Here is a 21198-nt window from a genome sequence, read left to right as displayed (position 1 = left end):
AGTGTTCATTCTGGGTCTGGTGGCTCAAAGTACAAATTCCACTTCCCCACAAGTGTTTTCCCTCAGGAAGTCTCTGTAATAATTCCAGTAGAGGCGGAAGTGATCAAGCCTCTACTGTCCCTGCTCCCCACCCCTTCACAGCCCATCCATAATGAAGAGATCCCCAGGGGTCAGAGGTCTTGAGCGCCTGTCTCGGGGGAAAGGATCTTATTATCCTGTGGATTTATGAAGGCTGTTATTATTCCTGCCTGAGTGATTCTGCAGGCTTCTGTCCGCCCGCCGCTCACCTGGAAACACTCGCTCATAAATAGGCATGAAGGAAGCACAAGGAGCCATGTGCTTCTCTAGGAGAGCCTGTCCGTGCGCCGTCTTTATTAAAGCAGATCCGTCTGCCTGGCTGGATCGCAAGACGTCTGCTGTGTGGCCTGATCCCCGGCCACATCCTTCACTCTTTGGCCACATCCTTCACTCTTTGTGAGCATTTGACATGTGGAATCCTTCATGCTATCCATTTGGCAGCAAACCTCAGGCCTTATTAAAGTAATCCTTCAACAAAAATACTCCAGTTCACGCAGTTTTCCATCTTACTCCCAAATGTACTTGAGCAGCTAAAGGGAACTGAAAAGTATAGATTAGGGGCAAAACCGTGGGCCTTGAGATCGCTGCAAAATTTGTTTTTATGTTTATGGCATTTAGTAGACGCTCTTATCCAGAGTGACTTCACTGTTTACCCAAAAAAAATAACCTCAGCTAGTTTGAATAGACTTAAAATTCAGAGATGCTACTAAACACAAGTCAATATGGATACCGTAATACTCTACTCTTCGCCCAAAAATTCTCAGAAGAGGTGGGTCTTCAGTCTGTGTTTGAAGACAGCAAGCGACTCTGCCGTTCGGACACCCAGGGGAAGTTCGTTCCACCACTTTGGACTGAAAAAAGCCTGGACACTTGTCTTCCGTGGATTTGAAGGGATGGCGGGTCAAGCTGAGCTGTACTTGAAGCTGGAAGGGTTCTTTCTGCAGATCGGCTTTTAACCATTGCTGTCAAATTGCTGGTCCATTCTTGGCTTTGTAGGCCAGCATCGGGGTTTTGAATCTGATGCAGGAAGCAGCTACAGAAAGCCAGTGAAGAGAACTCAGCTGAGGAGTTTTTAGCTGTGCAACGTCATGTCTTATAGAAAGTAGTGTGTCGGACAGCACATAATATTTGTGTGTGTGTGTGGGTGGGTAGAAATGTAGATATGTCAGTTATCCGTTATATTGTATACCAATAGAAATGTTCCAAAATGACTTGGATTTTTTTCTCCTGTAAAGTTGCCAATTTGCCAATTTGGAGATACAAGGCTTTTGCGTGACTGTACTCTCAATGATGTATATATTGTTTGTAACGATCTGAGTGGACAACTAAGGGCATGTGTAAACTCTGGACAAGAGCAAAATCCCATAAATAAGTAAATGTAACATACATCAGCAAACAAACAAAACTCGTCTTCAGCAGCTGTTATACTATATGTAGCTACATCTTCACCATGACATACAACCTTTAAGCATAATGGAGTTAAGCCTTGTGTGGTATTGAAAGTGGAATAGCCATCCCTACGATGCACTGTACTCTTTCACATAAGAGGAAAGTTGCCATAGTGAGCAGCCTGTATGTTAAACCACAGGCCATCACTTTGTGATTCCCATCGCCTGCCGTGATTTGACGGGGTTGCCGCTTTCCAGAACTCCAGGGAGCACGCTGAATTCCAGCAGTGTTTGTAGCTTATCGCCTCTTCTGCACTGGCACACCTGCCACCACTAAAACTGACACACTCCACCCGGATGTTTCCACAGTCCCGCGCCATTATTCATCACCGCCACTGATGCAGAACACCTGCTCGGATTAAAGATGGTGGCTTTTATAAGCAGCGGAGTAGTGCAGCCTGCCACCATTATTTAGCTCTGCCTCCACCTTCCACTGGGGTTGCCATGTGTCATAATAAGTTGCCAGTTATGGAACTGCTGAGTATGTTGGGATTTGTTGCCTGCATAATGAACTGTTGAATGGCTAAAACTGAATTTACACAATTTCCTCTCTACCCCAAAACTAATACATACCAATCACTCAAGACATTTTTAGTTTTGTACTGAAACTAGGAGGCTCATTAGGCTGGGTCAGTGACGTGACTTGGCATTTTTATATTAAAATAATAATTATTTTTTAATTAAAATAATTATATTAAAATAATTTCAAGTCACTACAATTCAATTATATAATACCTTTGCATAGGTAACTTTAGAGGAAGATGCAAAAACAATTAAAAATTAATTTTAATGTAAAGATATGAAATTCCTAGGTCTAGTGTTACTAGTGTTTCTGTTGGTCTTAATAAAGGAACCATTATAAAGAGTAATCTAGGGTATATAGGGTAATTTACTCCTGTAAAATTCTAAATAAAACAATATGGCAGTAACATTGTAAGAAATGGTTTCCTCAAATGTCAAGTGGCATTTTTATTCTGACATGCTTCTCAGAAAGAGTTAGCAGTGTACTGTATCATAAAGAAGAGTCAAAAAGACCTTCATGGTGCAATGCCAGGGTCACTTCTTCTTCTTCAAAAAAAAAAACCCTGGAGATGTGTTTGAGTATAACGTGCAACTGAGCATGTGCTAATTTATCTTTGCAAAGCTCAGACTGAGTAATACAGCTCATACAGCATCACTTCACCAGCTTCAAAAGTATGTTGTTCAAGTAGCTACTTGCAGTGCATTGGGAGGAAGGAAGGATGAGGAGCTTAATTTTCAATTCATATTCTCTCACACTCTGCTTGTTTAGGCTCAGTGTGCTAATCGGTCAGTCATGCAAACTTTACAATGTAAATTATTGTATGAATTGTTTTTTAATTATCCTAGATCTTTTTTTTTTTTAAGTATACTCAATGATATTTGAGTATACAGACACTTTATCTACACTACGTAAATTACGTATTAGTAATCAGTGTGCAATTGGGACGCACTTTGAGTCTTGGAACACTAAACAAATCTTATTCGACTACATTTATTGTAAGGAGAAAAGCCGTGTAAAGTTAAACGGCTTGCTAATTGAGGCAGTGGCCATTTAGCTCAGTAGTTCCAGTGTGGATCTATATTTAGTAGTTGGGAAGGAGAGATGTGGGACATAGACAAAGAGGATTAAAAAAAAAAGAGAGAGGGAAAGGGGTGGCAGGGGGCATCTGTGGGATAATGAGATGTGCACTTTTGCTCACTTTGGGTAGCTCTGAGCTTTCACCTGTGCAGTGTGCGCACCATCTGCTTCAGAGGAGCTGGAAAGCCCTCATCCTGAGAGCACTTTTTAGGGGGCTGTGATTTATTGGGATGAGCCACAGCCAAAAACCAAGGAAGGAAGAATCATGCCCCCTTTCAGCCAGCCCCGAATTTCCTTCAGCAAGAGGCTCCTCTCATTCCACCCCTCTTTCTCTGTGTATCTCAAACGCACTCAACGCTCTGCATTATCGTCTCCATCTCCAGTCCTCCTTCCAAAAGAATGAAGAATTCTCTAAACTGAATAAAGGGTCTTTTGACATGTAATGATCGTAATTTGTAAAAGGTTTTTCACTAATCTGAATAATGCTTTAACTTCGCAAAAACAAAAACAAAAAAAAACATACAAGCATCCAGATGTTGTCATGATTGTATTTCGAGCTGTTGTCTTTAGTAAGGAGCCCTATAAGGGCCTTTTTTTTGTAGCCAGTGTAGGTACACCCTCTTCCACAATCCGTGTCAGAAAGAGGCAAATTTGAAATGTATCCCACACACTGGAACAGTCCTGGTGCCTTTTATAGTTGGAGTAATCTAATTGAACACCCCATCCTCCCCCCTCTGTCTATCTATCCATGCATCTCTCTCTCTCACTTTTACTGGCTAGGTGCTGACAGGGAGAAATTTCCACCCACTGCTCCATTATAAACTTCACAACCACTAAACCACAGAGCACAGAGTCTCCTCCTCTCCTTTCTTCTTTCTCTTCTATCCTCTTCTCCTCTCTACCCCTCGGTTTTCTCATTTTTCTCTTTTTACTTCTATTCCTTTATTCTCTTCATTTCTCTTCTCTTCTTTCCTCTTTTCTCTTGTTCTCTTTTCTCTTAATTTCTCTTCTCTCCTTTCTCTTTGTCTCTTCTTTTCTTTCCTTTTCTCTATATTTCTCGTATTGTTTCTCTTCATTTCTCTTCTCTTTTATCTTAATTTCTGTTTTTTTTCTCTTCTCTTCTCTTTTTCTCTTCTTTTCTTTTTTCTTCATTTCTCTTATTGTTTCTCTTCATTTCTCTTCTCTCCTCTTTTATCTTAATTTCTTCTTTTCTCTTCATGTCTCTTCTCTTCTTTCCTTTTCTCTTCATTTCTCTTATCCTTTCTCTTATTGTTTCTCTTCATTTCTCTTCTATTCTCTTTCATCTTAATTTCTGTTGTTTTTTTTTATTTCTCTTCTCTCGTTTCTCTTCATGTCTCTTCTTTCCTTTTCACTTCATTTCACTTATTGTTTCTCTTCATTTTTCTTCTCTCCTCTTTTATCTTAATTTCTTCTCTTTTCTCTTCATGTCTCCTCTCCTCTCCTTTTTCTTCATGTCTCTTCTCTTCTTTCCTTTTCTCTTCATTTCTCTTATCCTTTCTCTTCATGTCTCTTCTTTTTCTTCTTTCACTTCATGTCTCTTCTTTTTCTTCTTTCACTTCATTTCTCTTATCTTCTCTTCAGTTACCTTCTCTTCTTCTTCTCTCACTTCTCTTCATTTAATTTATCTTCTTTTCTCTTTACTTTCTTAAATGGTTTTCTCTTAAATCTTATCTCAAACTGCAAGACGTTCAATTCTCTTCTCGAATCTTGTTAAATTCTCTCTTCTCGAATCTTTCCTGTTTAAGTCTTTGAAAGGTTTCTCTTTTCAAATCTTTCCTTTTTTTATCTATTCCCTCCCTTTCTTTTCTGCTGTTCTCCTCTCCACTCTTGTTCTGCTCTCTGTTGCTTCTTCTCATCTCCTCTCTTCAATTCAGTGGTAAGCCCGCATCACTTCTACAACATTGTACATAATGCTTATTTTATAAAGCAGCTTTACAGAAAACCAGTTCAGAACCCAGTGATTCAGGTTATGACACAAGTAGTACACGATTACAAGCGAGTCTGAACAGATTGTACAGAAAAAAAAAATCTGTAAGATAAGTCAGGGACTGATGTTCAGCCTCTGCCAGAAGCCTGTCAGGAAGGGAGCTGCTGCAGTCATGATTATGTTAGACATCTACAGCATGTTGGATATGAGAATATGGCAGGTAAGGAGTACAATATGAGCATAAGGCAGAACCCAGAACACTTCCCTTCTTGTTTTTCTTCTGTTCTTTTCCGATGTCCCTGTCAGTGTACATACTGTGTGTGTGTGTGTGTGTGTGTGTGTGTGTGTGTGTGTGGTTGATGTAAAGGCATGTAGTCAGCAGAGGCAAAGAGCAGAGATCACCTGTTGTGTCATTAGAGTGTTAATTACCTCTGCCCCCACTTCCATCAGTCTGCCAAGAGGACTTGGCAGTTCTTTCCAGTGTCATTAACTTTTACTTTCATTAGAGGAAAAACACTGCCCATTTACACTCACACACACTCTCACACACACACACAAATGAGAAGACACTGAGGATATCATCTTTACCAGTGTGTTGACAGTGTCATCTCAAATGGTCCGTTTATGATTTCTTTTAATGGATCTGTTCTTAATCAAAGCGGTCTCTCTGGAGCTAAGCCTCCACTCCCTTCAGCATTTATAACAGCGTTACTTATTGTGTATGATAAAAAAAAAAAAAAAAAACACACACTAATGCCTATTTGGCACAAAGCCATACAGTAGAAGTGCCAGTGCGCAGCTAGGGGACTGCCATTAACTGAAATTGCGATAGTTTGCATGTTACGGTTATGATGATAAACTGTCACAACTCTGGGTATATCATGGGCATTATTAGTGCATCTACAACACTGAACAACTGCATTTATCATTTATAACCATTTCAAAATGATTTAATGAGATGCTCTGGTCTGATTGGCTGCCCTGCATAGTGTCTATGCTGGGTACACTTCTTATTGCAGGGTGCGTGAGTGTAGTAAAAATCGGCCTCCTCCAATATTGTAATCATGGGAATGATCGATTTTTGTACAAAAGACTGTAGCGAGACATTGTGGCATGGACTGTATTATGTGACGGGGCTGTTCATTATAGAGGTTAACTGGTCCGCTGTGGTATGTTGATTGCTCTGTACCATTTGCCAAAGTCATTGTTCCCCTCTGGCATCAGTGGCCCATGGGGCCCCACGGTTATGCCATTCACCTTCATTGTGGCAACTCTAGAACATCTTACGAAATTTGCAGTCTCCAAGATGGTACCACCCTTCACCCATTACCCTATTATCATGCCTTTTTAGACATCTACAGCTGACTGGTGTGCTTGCTTATTTATACATGCAGCAAACCCTCTCACATGGCATCTGTGACATCCTGGGCTGAGTTCATTCCAAACCAGGGGTGGTCTTGATATTCTGGTATTCTGACTGTGACAGTGGGTAAAGGGTGGTAGCAGCTCAGAAACTTCTAAGCTCAAGGGACGGCAAAACAGTGGTGCCTCATGGGCCGTTGATGCCGGAGGGGAACGATGACTCTGGCAAGTGGTACAGTGCAATTTACGCACCACTGTGCACCAGTTAAGCTCTATAATGAACACCATGCTGTCTCGCTAGTGTCATCCAAGCCAAGGGTGGTTGCTCCCACTATTGGGTAGTTGGTCAGAATATTCAGATCTGACTGTGTATATGATAAATAAATTGTGTTTTGTGTGTTGCTGTATTAGCTATTTTTGTGATGATGATGCTGGTGCCGTGGACACACAGCAGTCTTGTTACCAATGTTTTCTCTGCAAGATCCGACCACATGAAATTATTGCGCATTTCTGTGCAAATTTCCACTGGAGTATTACGCACGCATTGGTATTCATCAACCATGAGTCACTGTCGTCCACATGAGGATGAGTTTCCGCACTAATGGGTTTTCAGGTGGACGCTCTCCAGAATGTTGCCATTCAGCATCTCGTCTGATCTCAGAAAGCAACATTCACGTTACCAGGCTGCTGTGACACATATCAGATTGCTTTGCCTAAATAGGACAAATTTTATTTGTTAAAAAGTGTGTAAACGAAAAGCTGATCTTTTCAAATCGGAACTCTGCTGCGTTTACTCCAATCTAAGAACATTTAATGATTCATAATATTTTTTTAATTCGTAAAAAGGAAAAATCTGTATATAGCACATGAAAGGGTTATGTTACAGTCCAAAGCCTTAGAACTTATTTAGTAATAGAGCCCCTTTTGCCAAGAATGTATAGGCTTGTAACATGAACATTGCCAAAAAAGACTCCATTTCCCAGGGGTCTACTCTCCTCAGAGATGAGAAAGGAGCTACAAACACATTTGACCTGGCTTCTGCAGCAGCGAGCCGAACACTCTCAGTTTCTTTGTGTGAAAAAGCAAGAGCAAGCAGCAGCGTATTCACATGCGCTCATAAATACAACTCGCCAGAGACGTTCAAAGGCCGCTTGTAGTGGCAGGTCATGGGAACTCAGTTGGCTCAGTCTCACTCTTTCTTTGTTTTTGTTTTTTTCCCTGCATGAATAATGCACCCCTGCTCCACTTCCCCAGTTTCAGTCCAGCACTGGGAGATGCATGCTGGAACTGGGATACACGAATGAACAAATAAATGAAAATGAATGATCTGTGTTCGTGGCTGTGGGTGTATCCCTGTTCCTCAGAATTTGCACTATTTTATCCTTTCTCACTTTCTTTCCTGTACTGTAACAAGTATGGGGAACCTTGGTCAAAATGTCTGGTACTGTTACTGTGATTAGAGAATTGAGTAGAAGGAAATGATTGAAATGATTTCCAAAAGTTTTGACATTTTAAGCAAGATAAGTGTTATATTAAATTATTAAATTAATTAAATATTAAATTAATTAAATTTCCGGGTGAAATAAAAAATTGACGCAATGCAAAAGTTTGGATATCCCCAGAATTTTGATTAAATCTTTCAATTCCTCAAACCTTATACAATCAATCAGCAGTCATCGGCTCCTCTTAACAGTTGCAAAATGACAATAATTGATGCCCACAAAGCAGGAGACGACTACAAGAAAATAACAGCGTTCTCAAGTAGGAATTTCAAGTGTATAATATAATTCGTCAACAGTTAGCAGTTAACATGTTGCTGTCTGGAAGGCCAGGAAAACACTGCTTTGTAGTTCTGCTAGACAGACAAATGAGGACAATTTAGCAGACTCTGGAGCGGTAGAGCACTGTTCTGCTGTGCAGTTACACTTGCACAAATATGACCTTCATGGCAGAAAGTCTTTCCTGCATCTCCTTCACAAACGTTAGTGGAACATCTAAACAAACCTGATGCATTTTATGAAACAAGCCTTGTGGACTGATGAAGCAGCAATGCGCAAAGGTATGTTTGGAGAAAAAACAGGTGTGTAATTTCATGAAAAGAACATCTCTCCGCCTGTTAAACAGGGGGGGTGGGGGTGGGAGTGGGAGGGGGGGGTGGGGGTGGGAGTGGGAGGGGGGGTGGATCGATCATGCTTTGGGCTCGTGTTGCAGCCAGAGGCACTAGCATTTGTGTTTGAAGATCATTTCAATGTAATAAAAAAAAAAAGGTGAAGATGAAAAGAGGATAATGATCCTAAACATGCCTCAAAATCCTTAGTGGATTACCTAAAGAAGCACAACCTGAAGGCTTTGCCATGGTCTTTCTAATCTCCCAGTATCAACATAATTATAAAACTCTGTAAATCTGTAACAGTGCAGCAAGACAGTCCAGCAATCTCACAGAACTAGAAGCCTTTTACAAGGAAGACCCTGTGTGGGGGTGGGGGGGGTGAATGGAAATGATCTTTAATCTTTGTCATTTAGAAATCAGGTCATTTTTTTACTACTTTTTTTTTTTAAGCTATTCGCAGTAACAGAAATTTTGACCAAGCTACAGGGTGCCTAAACTGTGTGTGTGTGTGTGTGTGTGTGTGTCCGTGTCCAGGCTGAAAAAAAAACGCTATTTCTACAGCCGTTGTGTGTCGGCGCTGTCAAAATGTGTGACTTGTCAAAACCCGAGCAGTCTGCTGCCTGAGCGGCCTTTGTTTTCTCATCATATTTCGAGGCTGCTGGATTTGCATGTGGCGCTTTGTTTTGACTGGAGCTGCTGACGGCTCGTCTCCGAGCTGTCACCCCGGAGACAGGTTGTCCGCTGCGAATACCGTGTTTCACTGTGACCCCGTCCCAGAGTCCATCAAGTACGCACACGTTCTGGAGTTCGGATGCGGTCTGCGGTCCCCCATACCATACCCCCCCCCCCCCCCCCCCCCCCCCCCAAACTAACAAAACCACTCCATCTCACACTAGAATAACATGTCATTCACTTGTTAGCTGTTAGCTTCTTATTTAAGTGGAAATTAGCCTCATCATCTGCCCCGTAGCCCCATATCTAGGCCTACACTTCCTCACTCTAATTAACTACATAACTAGTTTGCTGGTATGTGTTCCTCTATTTAGTATTCTGAAGCTTAGTTGTAGCCTGAAGTAAACCAAATTTCACTAGAAAAAAACCCTTGTGATACAACAATTCCTAGTATATAAAGAGTGTTAATAGTCATTAAGTAATAGTTAGCCATATGTTATTTACATCTGGACTGTGCTGCCATGCAAAGTGCATTAAAGGGTCTTAATACTGCAGGTAAGATGTAATAGCCTTGTTATATTTGGAGTGCCTCGAGTCTCAATTCTAGGCCCAGCCCTGTTTGTCCAGTGCGAACACAGTGTTTCACTGTGACCCTGACCCTGAGTCCATCAAGCACGCACAAGTTCAGAAGCTGTCCATCCCACCCCCACAATATCACTCCATCTCACACCAGAATTAACTTATCATCTGCCCCATAGCCACTTTCTTTCTCACTTTCATTAACTACATAGCTATTATAATAGTAAAATGATAGGGCTGGTAGTAGGGCTGGACCAAATCATTCAAAAACTGTATTAAAAAAAGTATTTGTTTGTTGTGCTGGTATTTGTTTCTCTATTAAATATTCTGACACTTCGTCACAGAAATTGTAGCCTGAAGTTAAACAGATTTCACTAGAAAAAAAACCTTGTGATACAACAATTCCTAATATATGAAAAGTGTTTACAAAAAAAATAGATTTTTTCCTACCAAGAGAGAAAAGTCACAAACATCAGGTGGTGGATTTAGAAGATTTCCTCGATTTCCAACTGTTAGTCTTCCACTCAGTTAAGCCTCTCACTCGCTGCATGTGTGGATAACCTTTAGTCACACACAGATTATGAGCGAAATCAATACAGACAGACACACACACACACAAATGCACTCGAGTGCTCCCTCGCATGGTGCAGTGTGGCCACATTTTGCCTGGAGGAAAACACTTTTTCATGCATGTTTGATGCTTGTTAGTTTACCCAATAAGCATTATTGAAAATGAGAGTGCTGTTGTGCGTCAAATCAGACCATGCATACTATCTACACTGACTGCTGCCAGGCAGCGTGCCTCAAGTCTCAATTCTATGCCCAGCCCTGTTTTAGAACGTAATAAGCCATACGTTATTTAAGTCTGCACTGTGCTGCCATGCAGAGTGCCTTAATCGGTCTTAACAAAGCAAGTAAGCCCACAGACTCGTGGTATTTGAGTCTAGGGGCTGCCACTGGGTGGAGTGCCTCAAGTCTCTGTCCTGGGTCTGTCCCAGTTAATAAGCCCATAACGGTGGGTTATTAGTATTGACTGGCGTTTTAGAGAGTGGGCAGGCCAGCCATTACCATCTTATTGGAGTCGAGCAGGATCTTCTAATCTGCTGGGGCGTGTGCATGGGCTCGGAGTTTAATCGCCGTGGAAACAGGGAGCAGGGTTATTAAAAAGCAAGCTCACTCGGGCTCACTAATGATAATGGGCTCGGGGCACTGTCCCTGAGCACGGAGAGGGTGATTCAGGCTGATAAAGAGCTGGATGGGTTTTAGAGAGCGAGAGGCATTAAAGGAAAAGGGCTGTTGAGCAGAGATGGATTAGATTTAGAAATGTGCGAAGGTGCCACACAAAGACGGGGAGAGTTTCCCATTGCGCTGAATGTGTGTGTGTTAAGGAAGAAAGAAGGTACATGGCAGTTATAGTGGCATTCAGCATATCTGGTTGCTTTTCCTTCAGGCTGTGCCGGTTGCTCCAGTTACACCAGTTGCAGATTCGTACAAACGAGGCCTCACTTTCTCCTTTTTGCCATTTCCCCTCTTCCACTTATTCCTAGAGTTGCTATTTAGAGCACTACATCCTCTCACTTCCTCTTTGTTCCACCACCTCTTCCTCCTCCTCCTCCTCCTCTACCTCTTACTCACCCATCTCCTGCTTCCCTTTTTTCTCTTCTCTCTTTTACCCTAGACCCTCTATCCTCTCATTTCTCACTGCTTATATAAGTCGTAAGGGTGCGATAAACACGTATTCTAATGTCACGCTGCGCACAGTTGCGTGTCTCCTCTGTTACCTCTGCTTATGGCCAAAGTGGTCCAGCAAGCGGACTTCACTTCTCTGTTGTACGCTGCAGTTTGTATGTACATACTGCCCCCAAGTGTCTGTACTGGGTACTGTAAAACTGTGCAGTGTCTCGAACTACCATCTTGAGCCCTGCCACATAACAATGACATAACCATGCCATGAACAGATTATTTGAGCAAGGTCATGTTCCCATTACTGCTAACTGTCATACAAAGGTAATAAACAGTAATGGTAACATGGCATTATTAAAATACATACTGAACCTAATACGCCATATTCCTCATGACGTGGTGATTATCGGTGTTATATAGCAAGGTTTTAGGTGTTTTTCTGTGATGCACTTAAATGATCAGTATAATAAAAGATTGATAGATGTAAGTTAATGAGAACTAAATGAACTGTGCTTCAGTTATCCTCCCATCTCCCAAAACCACATGGTAGATGAACTGGCTTTGCTAATCTAGCCCTAGATTTCAGTGTCTGTGTGTTAGTGACTTGGCAAGTGTTGTACCCTGCAACGGACTGGAATCTTGTCCAGGAAGGACTCCGGCCTTACGCCCAGTGATTCCAGGTAGGCTCTGGGACCTGTCTGGGAAAAAGCACACATGAAGATGGATAGATGGATGGTGTTGCTGTTAGGTTCACAGTATAAGCCTTTAGAAGAGTTAATCATATATCATATTATCATCAATATCATATCATATCAAGAAAAAAATAAACACCTAAGGCTTAGGACTGGAAGGTCTCTGTTTCAATCCCATAGATCAGCAGGAATTGGGGCGTGGGGGAGAATGTAAATGTGGAAGTAAAATTTTATTATACTGCTGTGCAGTGACTAATATATAATTTATTATTATTATTATTATTTTTTACATAGTCTTAGTTTACATAGTCAACTTCATAGACAAAGCGGAGAACCTTTATAGTTAATGGAAGTCAATGTTAAAAAGTCATTTTGGACCATTTCTACTGGTTCATTCATCATAACATGGTGATACAATGTCTATGGCAGTTGGTTGTCAAGATAGCACTTTCTGTGTGTACCTGGGGTTGGTCATTTGGTTGTACGGAGGTGGTAACCCTGGTGCTAGCTGCTCTGTGTGCATATGTGCGCCAGCGCTCAGTCTCCCCTCAGCATGAGGGTGTTACAGTGTTGAATGGCAGCCATATGTCGCACAGTGACTTCTGTGGGTTTCTGCACCGTCCCTCTGCATGAGCCTTTACAAAGGCCAGGAAGGTGTAGCTGACCCATCTTCATCATATCATGCAGACAGAGCTCTGTTCCAGGGTCAGCTTGCAGTTGTAGTTTTCTTAGAAGTTCTTTGCACATTGTAACCAGGAAACCTCGCTCAACAGACTACTATAACATGGCTGTAGGATGTGAAAAGGCATGCTTACCACAGAAGTGACGGTGGTTACATTTTAGATTCTGACTGGAGAGCCTGTTTAACCAGCCTCGCTTTTGTTTAATTGATTTGCACTTTAGCTTGAGCATACCAGGGCAAACAACCTCCTAACCTCAGCTACTTAATTTAGCCATAAAGTATGAAGTATTAAAAGTACAAGTGTTTTGGGGTTCATTTCGTCCTCTTTGAGGTTCCTTGTTAAATGGAGCGCTGGTATGCAGTAGATTGTGCTTTGCCACTGCATCCGTCTTGTCAGGTTGGTAAAGCAGCAGCTCTGGGTGAGGACGGGGAGATGTCTCTGTGTAAACTGCGCCCCATAGCTCATTCTGTCTGCCACGCTGGAGGTTTGGAGCAGCCTGGAGATTTCCCTCTCAGACTGGCACCCTCTTACACACACACACACACACACACACACACAAACACACACACACACACACACACACACACTTAAACTCCACCTCTACCTCAGTGCAGCCTCACAGTCTCTTACATCCATTCATCTCAGCTGTCTCTAAATTGCCTTTTTTTAAGCCTGTGGGACGATCACTAGGCCGCACTTCCTCACTTTATTCTAAGATATATTAGATGTATAGCAGTTACTAAACCTATTTATAATATTTACTGGATCATTAATAGTAGTTACTGGATCATTAATAGTAGTCAGTGGATCATTTATATTAGTAACTGGAACATTTTATATTAGTAACTGGATCATTTGTATTAGTTACTGGATCATTTATATTAGTTACTGGATCATTAATAGTAGTTACTGGATCATTTATAGTAGTTACTGGATCATTTATATTAGTAACTGGATCATTTAAATTAGTTACTGGATCATTAATAGTAGTCGTGGATCATTAATAGTGGTTACTGGATCATTTATATTAGTTACTGGATCGTTTTATAGTAGTTACTGGATCATTCATAGTAGTCACTGGATCATTCATAGTGAAGTGTAGGTGTAAGTAAATACTATGGTATTACAACTACAGTAACAAACTAAAGTAGCTTCAATTATTACAAAAGTTCTCCATTGTTTTAAAATAATAAATGCAATAAAACTAGTAACATCTATCTGGAGTTAAAGGCGTTACCTGAGACCTAGACAGAGATATTCAGGAGATAAGTGCGTGTGCCTGTCTGTTTACTTTTAATCTGTGGTATGTGCATGTCTGTTTGTTTTAGAAAAATATTTTTTCTCCCCTGAAGGTAGGATTCTTCCCCCTGGACTGTGTGTGTGTGTGTGTGTGTGTGTGTGTGTGTGTGTGTGTGTGTGTGTGTGTGTGTGTGTGTGTGAGAGAGAGAGAGAGAGAGAGAGCAAGGTCAAAGCCCTCCCCAGCCTCTCTGCACTACAGGTATCTCTGATTACACACTGACTCAGGAATGTTCCGGCGCTTTTTCATCTCCTGTGATGATGTTTCAAGATGTTGAAGGCTGGGAGTGGGTTCAGGCTGGAGGAGCTGTGATGGAGAAAATGAAGCTGTCAGGGTCTCTAGGGTTGGCTGGAGGGCTGTGGTTAGATGGGGGGATTTATAGGGTCACAGTGGTTTTTCCCATCTTTTTGACAATCCTTGTGTGCGATGACTTTTTCACAGATTGCAGTCTTTTTACCAGATGTGGACAATGTGTTCCTGTGAAGGTGGCAATGCAACTTCATTTATTTTAAAATATCATAATAGGTATATAATTTATTTTAAGATAATTAATTATTCAGTATATTATTACTTGCTATTTTTGACATTTCTTGACATTTTTGACTAATTTCAAACACATGATAAAAATTGTGATTTATTTATCGCATTTAACTACTGCTAAATAGTTTATCCACTCACATTTGTGAATCCAGTTGTTTAAATGTTACATAGTACCAAACCTTTTGAGATTTCAGGATACTTTGAGATTTCCTAAAGCAGTTTATTATCAATGTTTACAACACACCCAATCATTTCTACAAGAATTGTAATCAGATTGAATTTGGTGACCGAATGACACACTGAAATTTGTACTTAAGATTCAAACCTCGTGATTCATAATTCTTATTTCATATCAAATCATGTGTGTGTGTGTGTGTGTGTGTATGTGTATGTATGTATGTATGTATGTGTATATATATATTATACACACACTACAGAGTTATGAACATAGTCATCATACTGTATGCTTTTTGAGGTGGGCGAGATAAAGCAGAGAGAAGGTGTATACGCTGTGTATGATTGCCGATAGCATCATGCATCATGTTTGAAATATTTAACTGAAGGCTGTTGGTAGCTGGGGACTGCAGTCTGAGCAGTCAGAGCTTGGAGCGTTAGACTTCTGGAGGAAGGTGCCGCCTCAGTCCCTGCTGCTTTCTCCCACACTGCACTGTGTTATTGGTTGCATGTGGTGGTGTACAGTATAGCCAGCAGCGTTTGCCTTTTCACGCTGACTGTCTTGGTTTTGCCTGTTGTTCGCAGTACAAGTGCTGATTTAGATTTACTGTACTTAAATCTGAAATCAGAAATGCCATCAACCACTCACAACCAATTTTTTTTATTGTTATTACAATAGTTGGTTAAAAATACAATTGGAAACTAAATTAGCTTTGCTTTATTAGTACAGAGAAAATAATATTTACAGGGTTCATTCACACTGCTTAAAATGGCATTGTCAGGAGCAGATCTGTTACTCTGCTTCCAATTAAAATGTTTATTATCCAAGATTATAGTTGAAAAAAATGAATGCCTGTTTGTTTTCCTTTGTTTGGACATAAATGAACATTATGCATACTTTTTAATATTTAATATGCATTTACTGCACTTTTATATAACTACTTACCTTACAATTGATGGACTAAACATCAAGCTGATTTACTGGATGTAATTGTTAGTTGTCTGCCTAATTGGCACTTACAATTACTTGGTAATTACAAGCATAAATAATCTTTAGATTGGTATAATAATTGTGGATTGGTATATATTGTATTTTTGTGTAATTTATGTCTTCCCCTACGCTCACATTATGTGCACATTTATTCATTTGGCAGAGAATTTGCCAGTGTCCTATGACCTAAAAGACCAGAGCTCTATCGTAACTCAATCTAGTTTAATTAAATAGGACAACCGATATGTGTGGCTTTTTCTTTTTTTAACCTGAGGTCTCTCTCTCCCTCTCTCTCTCTCTCCCTTCCTGCAGAAAGTTCTATTACATCACCCTGCTGCGGGACCCTGTGTCGCGGTACCTGAGCGAGTGGCGGCACGTGCAGCGGGGCGCCACGTGGAAGACGTCGCTGCACATGTGCGATGGGCGCACGCCTACGCCCCAGGAGCTGCCCTCCTGCTACGAGGGTTCAGACTGGTCAGGCTGCACGCTGCAGCAGTTCATGGACTGCCCGTACAACCTGGCCAACAACCGGCAGGTGCGCATGCTGGCTGATCTGAGCCTGGTGGGCTGCTACAACATGTCCACGCTGCCCGAGAAAAAGCGTGCTCAGATCCTGCTGGAGTCGGCCAAGAAGAACCTGCGCGACATGGCCTTCTTCGGCCTGACCGAGTTCCAGCGTAAGACGCAGTACCTGTTTGAGCGCACCTTCCGCCTGCGCTTCATCCGGCCCTTTGTGCAGTACAATAGTACGCGGGCGGCCGGCGTGGACCTGGACGAGGGCACCATCCGCCGCATCGAGGAGCTCAACGAGCTGGACATGCGCCTCTACGACTATGCCAAGGACCTCTTCCAGCAGCGCTACATGTACAAGCACATGCTGGAGCGCCGCGAGCAGAGGATGCTGATGCTTCGTGGGCGGGCCGTCCCACATGGAGCATTGCGGGACGAGGGGGGCGAGGGAACGGCACGTCTGCCTACCGAGGACTACATGAACCAGATTGTTAGCGGATGGTAGCCCAGCAGAGGTCCGTTCAAAAGAGAAAAGCAGAGAAAGAGAGACAAAGGATTATGGTGGGAAGAGCTAGCTCCCATAGGGAGAGACTGGGTCATTATGGACTCTCTCTCTCACTCTCTCTTTCTCTTTCTTCCCCCAAGGAATACCAGCTTATTCCTAAGTTGGAACCAGACAAGCAGGAGAATGTGGTCAACGAGAAGACTACAGGTGCAAGGTGCCCACTTGCAAGTCTTTTTCAGCAAGAGGTTGTGAGCAATTTAAGGAAACCTGAGATGTAGGATACATACCCGCAAGCCTTTTTTCTTTTAAGAGAGAAAGAGAGAAAGGAAGTTGGGGGGGGGAGCCATCTTGCCTTCATCTCTCAAAAGATAGAGGATCCTTATGGACTCTCCCACTCTCTTCCCCCAAGGAGTACCAGCCTGTTCCCAAGTTAGAAGCCGACTTGCTGGAGAGTATGTTCAGTTTGTGGAAACTAGGGGTACAGGGTGCACACTTCCGAGCCCTTTTTCTTCCTGACAGAATGAGGGAGAAGAAAATTGTGGGTGGAGCCATCTCTTTTTCATCCCGCCGAACGAAGGAGGATCATTAGGGACTGCCTCTCTTTCCTCCCCTAAGGAATACCAGCTTATTTCTAAGTTGGAAGCAGACTAGCCAGAGGATAAGGCCAGGGAGGAGACTAAAGGTGCACAGCCTTTTTTCTTCAAAGAGAGAGACAGAATGGAAGAGGGTGGGCAGAGTTATTGCATCTTCATCTCCCAGAGAGATAAGAGGTCATTATGGACTCTCTTATTCTCATCCCCCAAATAATGCCAGCTTGTTTTTGAGTTGGAAACAGTCCAACAAGAGAATGTGGTTGATGACTGTAAGTTTGGGATTCATACTTGCAACCTTTTTATTTTCCTTAAACAAGTCTCCAGTGAGTAATGGCAAAGCCACTTCCTGCCCCCCCAAGACACAAAGGACGAATTCTACCAAGCTTTCCCCCACGCCATTTAAGTGTTACTTTGCCGAGGCGCAATGCATCGCTTTAAAGCCTAGTTTTGTAAGATGAAAGAAAATCACTTAATTGATTGTTTCAGCAAAGTCCTACGAATATCAGCGATATTCCGAATTTTTATATCCCATGTATAAATCTTCAGTTGTTTTGATTTTATTTTTTTTAACTGAAGTGAAGTGCAGAGAGCGACTGGAATTTCCCCGCACCAGATTACTAACAGATGCTGTGACTGAGTATGTTTTTAGAGAGATATATATCTTAATATATAAAACGGACATGTTTTTCCCCCCGTTGTTTTTTTTTTTTTTTTTTTTCCGCCACAGAGCGTTCAGTGTGTGCGTGTGTGTGAGATGCTTGGCCCCCTTGAGTCTGACATTTTCCTTGACGTTTAATGGAGACGTTCATGGAGAGATGTGCTGTGCTGATGGAGAAATGATTGCCAGTGTCATGGTCGATTCAGATGTGGCAGGCCGCAGTTTCACATGCTAATCAGAGTAGAATTATACAAAAAGATCCGGCTTGATTTTTCATTTTTAACCATGCTTCAAAAGTCTAAAGTTTGGAACACACCTTCTCAAAGACAATAGATTTCCTATTTCTTCTCATTTTCCACATTTTAGAATAACAGTGATCTGAATTATCCAGTGTCCAGAACTGACTCCTGTTTTAGATACTTCACCCTTTGTCATGATGATCTTTACACGCTCTTGGCATTCTCTCAAGCCGCTTTATGAGGTGCCACCTGGGAGGCCTTTCCAGACTTGGAAGAAGTTCTACATATGCTGAGACCTTGTTGGAAACTATTTGAGAAATAAAACAAAAATAAATACAAATAAATAATCTTCACCATTTATATCTGTGTTAGACATTTCCGAAGCCGAAGCCTGAGTCTTTAGATTACAATGGCATTAAGATGATGATAAATCATGTTCAGTCATGTTTGTCCGAACGTTTAACTGGTAGTGTAGTATGTGGAAGCTCATGTCCAGCAGGTAGAAGAGAGGGGGAAAAAATCACCTGTGCATTTTCCTCTTTCCTGGTTTCTGGCAGCAGTGTGTTAAGATCTTACAGTTGTCTCCACATATTAAGTTATGTTAAAATATATTTTAGTATACTACAATAATGACCAATTTCCTGACTATGCCTTAAGAATAATGACGTATAAAAGTTGTTTAAGTTTGTATAAAGTGTCAAAAAAATCTCAACAACAGTCAAAATTATGACTTGGTCATCCTAAATAATAACTTACTTGCAAATTATGATTATTTTCACAAGAATGTTTGAAATTATGATTAGTAATAGAGGTCATTTGGACTAAATCTGGCCAACAACCGACAGGTGGGCATGCTGGCCAATCTGAGCCTGGTGGACTGCATGACTTATTTTCACAAGAATGTTTGGAATTGTGATTAATTACAGTGGTAAATATTATTACAGATGAAGCAATATTTGAAAATGTTGAGTCAAAATAAATCTTAAAATTATGACAGACAGATTTATGGCTTAGTATTCCTAAATAATGACTTGCGTGTGAGTAATGACTCATCTTCAGAAAAATGTTAAAAATGATGACGACTAATAATGGTTACATTTAATAAAGGTAATGTCATTATTGTGATATTGTGAGTCACAAATGTTGAGAAAAAATGATGTAAACACTACATGGATAATAGTATTGGGACAAACCTCTTAATCATTGAATTCAAATGTTTTATTCAGTTCTATTGCCACAGGTATAAAATCAAGCACCTAGCCCTTCTGTCTGCCATTAGTGAAAGAGTGGGTCATTCTAAAGAGTGTGGTGCTGTAACAGAAAGCCACCATTGCAATAAGTCAGTTGGTGAAATTCCTTAATCATTAGTTGTGAGTGATCTTGTAAAGTGAGAGTGATTAGGAACAGACCATGTAAAGTTACAGAGTGAAGTCTAAGACCAATGCTGAAGCACATAGTGCGTAAAAGTTGCCAATGCTCTTCTGACTCTGCTGTTCCCAACCTGCTATTATAGCTGCAAAGGGTGGACAAACTCCTCAGTGATGCCTATGGCTTTAGAATGGAATGTTGCAAAAGCTCCTATAGGTGTAATGTGTGGGTGTCCCAATACTTTTGTCCATATAGTACATGTAATGAGCTTTTTTTTCTTCTCTTCCTTGTGGGAGTGGGCTTCCATATTGATGTGTGTGTATGCGTGTCAGAGCGGAACTTCATTTTTTCCATTATGAAGCTCATCTAACACAAACCTGCTCTTATTCCTCTGCTCTTTTCTGAACAGCTGTGCCCTGCTACCCACTCGGGGTCGCTCAGGTCACTTTTAACAAGGGTTGCTGATGACTGTGTTTGTTTGTGAGAGTCTTCAGAATGTGTGAATTGAAAGTGTGTTAGACGTGTTGGGACATGACTGAACCTGTGTGAGGATTCTTCACTAGAGCCCCACTCATCTCCCACAAAATCAAACTCAATAACACTGAGGCAATTTACTGCGGCAATTGCTTCTGTGCAGACGTGTGTGTGTGTCTGTGTGTGTTTGAGATTGACAGGTCTGCATCAATCATCAATGAAACTGTACTTACCCAGAGATAATAAGAGTGCGCGGAAGTGTAGCATGTGTGTGGGGGTGGGGGGTGTACAGTTGTGTAGGTGTGTGAATGAATTTGATGCATTTAAGGCATTTTACACGTCTCCACTTTGTTTTCCACCCATATTGTGTATTGCTGTATTGTATGAGTATTTCTGTTATTCATGCCAATTTGATCTTAAAGTTACCAATAAAGAAATTCCTTTTTTTAAGAAACCTCCTCGAGTCCGTTCTTACCAGAACAGTTGATGTTAGTCAGGGAAGGAAAACAACCCTTAGATTTTTTTTTTTTCTTTTAATGAGGATCACTCCTATTTTGGTATTTTAGACTTTTAATCATTGGGGATTATTGTTTATTGTGTGTGTTATCACGCTAAACAGTTTAAATTATGAAAATGATCTAAATTTGTCTAATTCATTAAGCCCTATAGCTTCAGAGTTTATACTTATGCATTAGATACACTACAGTACTATGATTTAAAAAGTTCATAATCACTTGTTATAGTAATCATTTTTTATGTTTTGCATCAGTAACAACTTTATATTTAAACTGTAGAAATAAAGAATGGGCTCGTTGTGCTAGTTGTATGTACCTTTTATCGTAGGCTAATGTAAGTGTTTACTATAATTACATTATTCATCCAAAATGGGTTGCACAAAACTAGCTTTCACATAAAGCGAAATGTTACGAAATGTTTTTGAGTGTTGGGGAAGCAAAGGGAAATCACATACAGAGCACAAAGAAAACTAAGACAA

At 41.2% G+C, this 21198-nt stretch overlaps 1 protein-coding gene across 1 annotated transcript in view; it reads left to right on the top strand.

The window, feature by feature from the left end:
* hs6st1b (heparan sulfate 6-O-sulfotransferase 1b) overlaps positions 1-20662 on the top strand; it is a 100706-nt gene extending 80044 nt beyond the window's left edge. The window contains exon 2 of the mRNA XM_072690763.1: positions 16170-20662. Within this exon, the coding sequence (XP_072546864.1) occupies positions 16170-16872 (703 nt within the window). The 3' untranslated portion in view covers positions 16873-20662. The remainder of the gene's footprint in view (positions 1-16169) is intronic.
* The last annotated feature ends 536 nt before the right edge of the window (positions 20663-21198 follow it).

The sequence above is a fragment of the Salminus brasiliensis genome, chromosome 1, assembly GCF_030463535.1.
Source record: "Salminus brasiliensis chromosome 1, fSalBra1.hap2, whole genome shotgun sequence".
Taxonomy (NCBI): domain Eukaryota; kingdom Metazoa; phylum Chordata; class Actinopteri; order Characiformes; family Bryconidae; genus Salminus; species Salminus brasiliensis.
The sequence above is the reverse complement of the archived record's forward strand: the minus strand, read 5'-3'. Positions and strand labels throughout refer to the sequence as shown.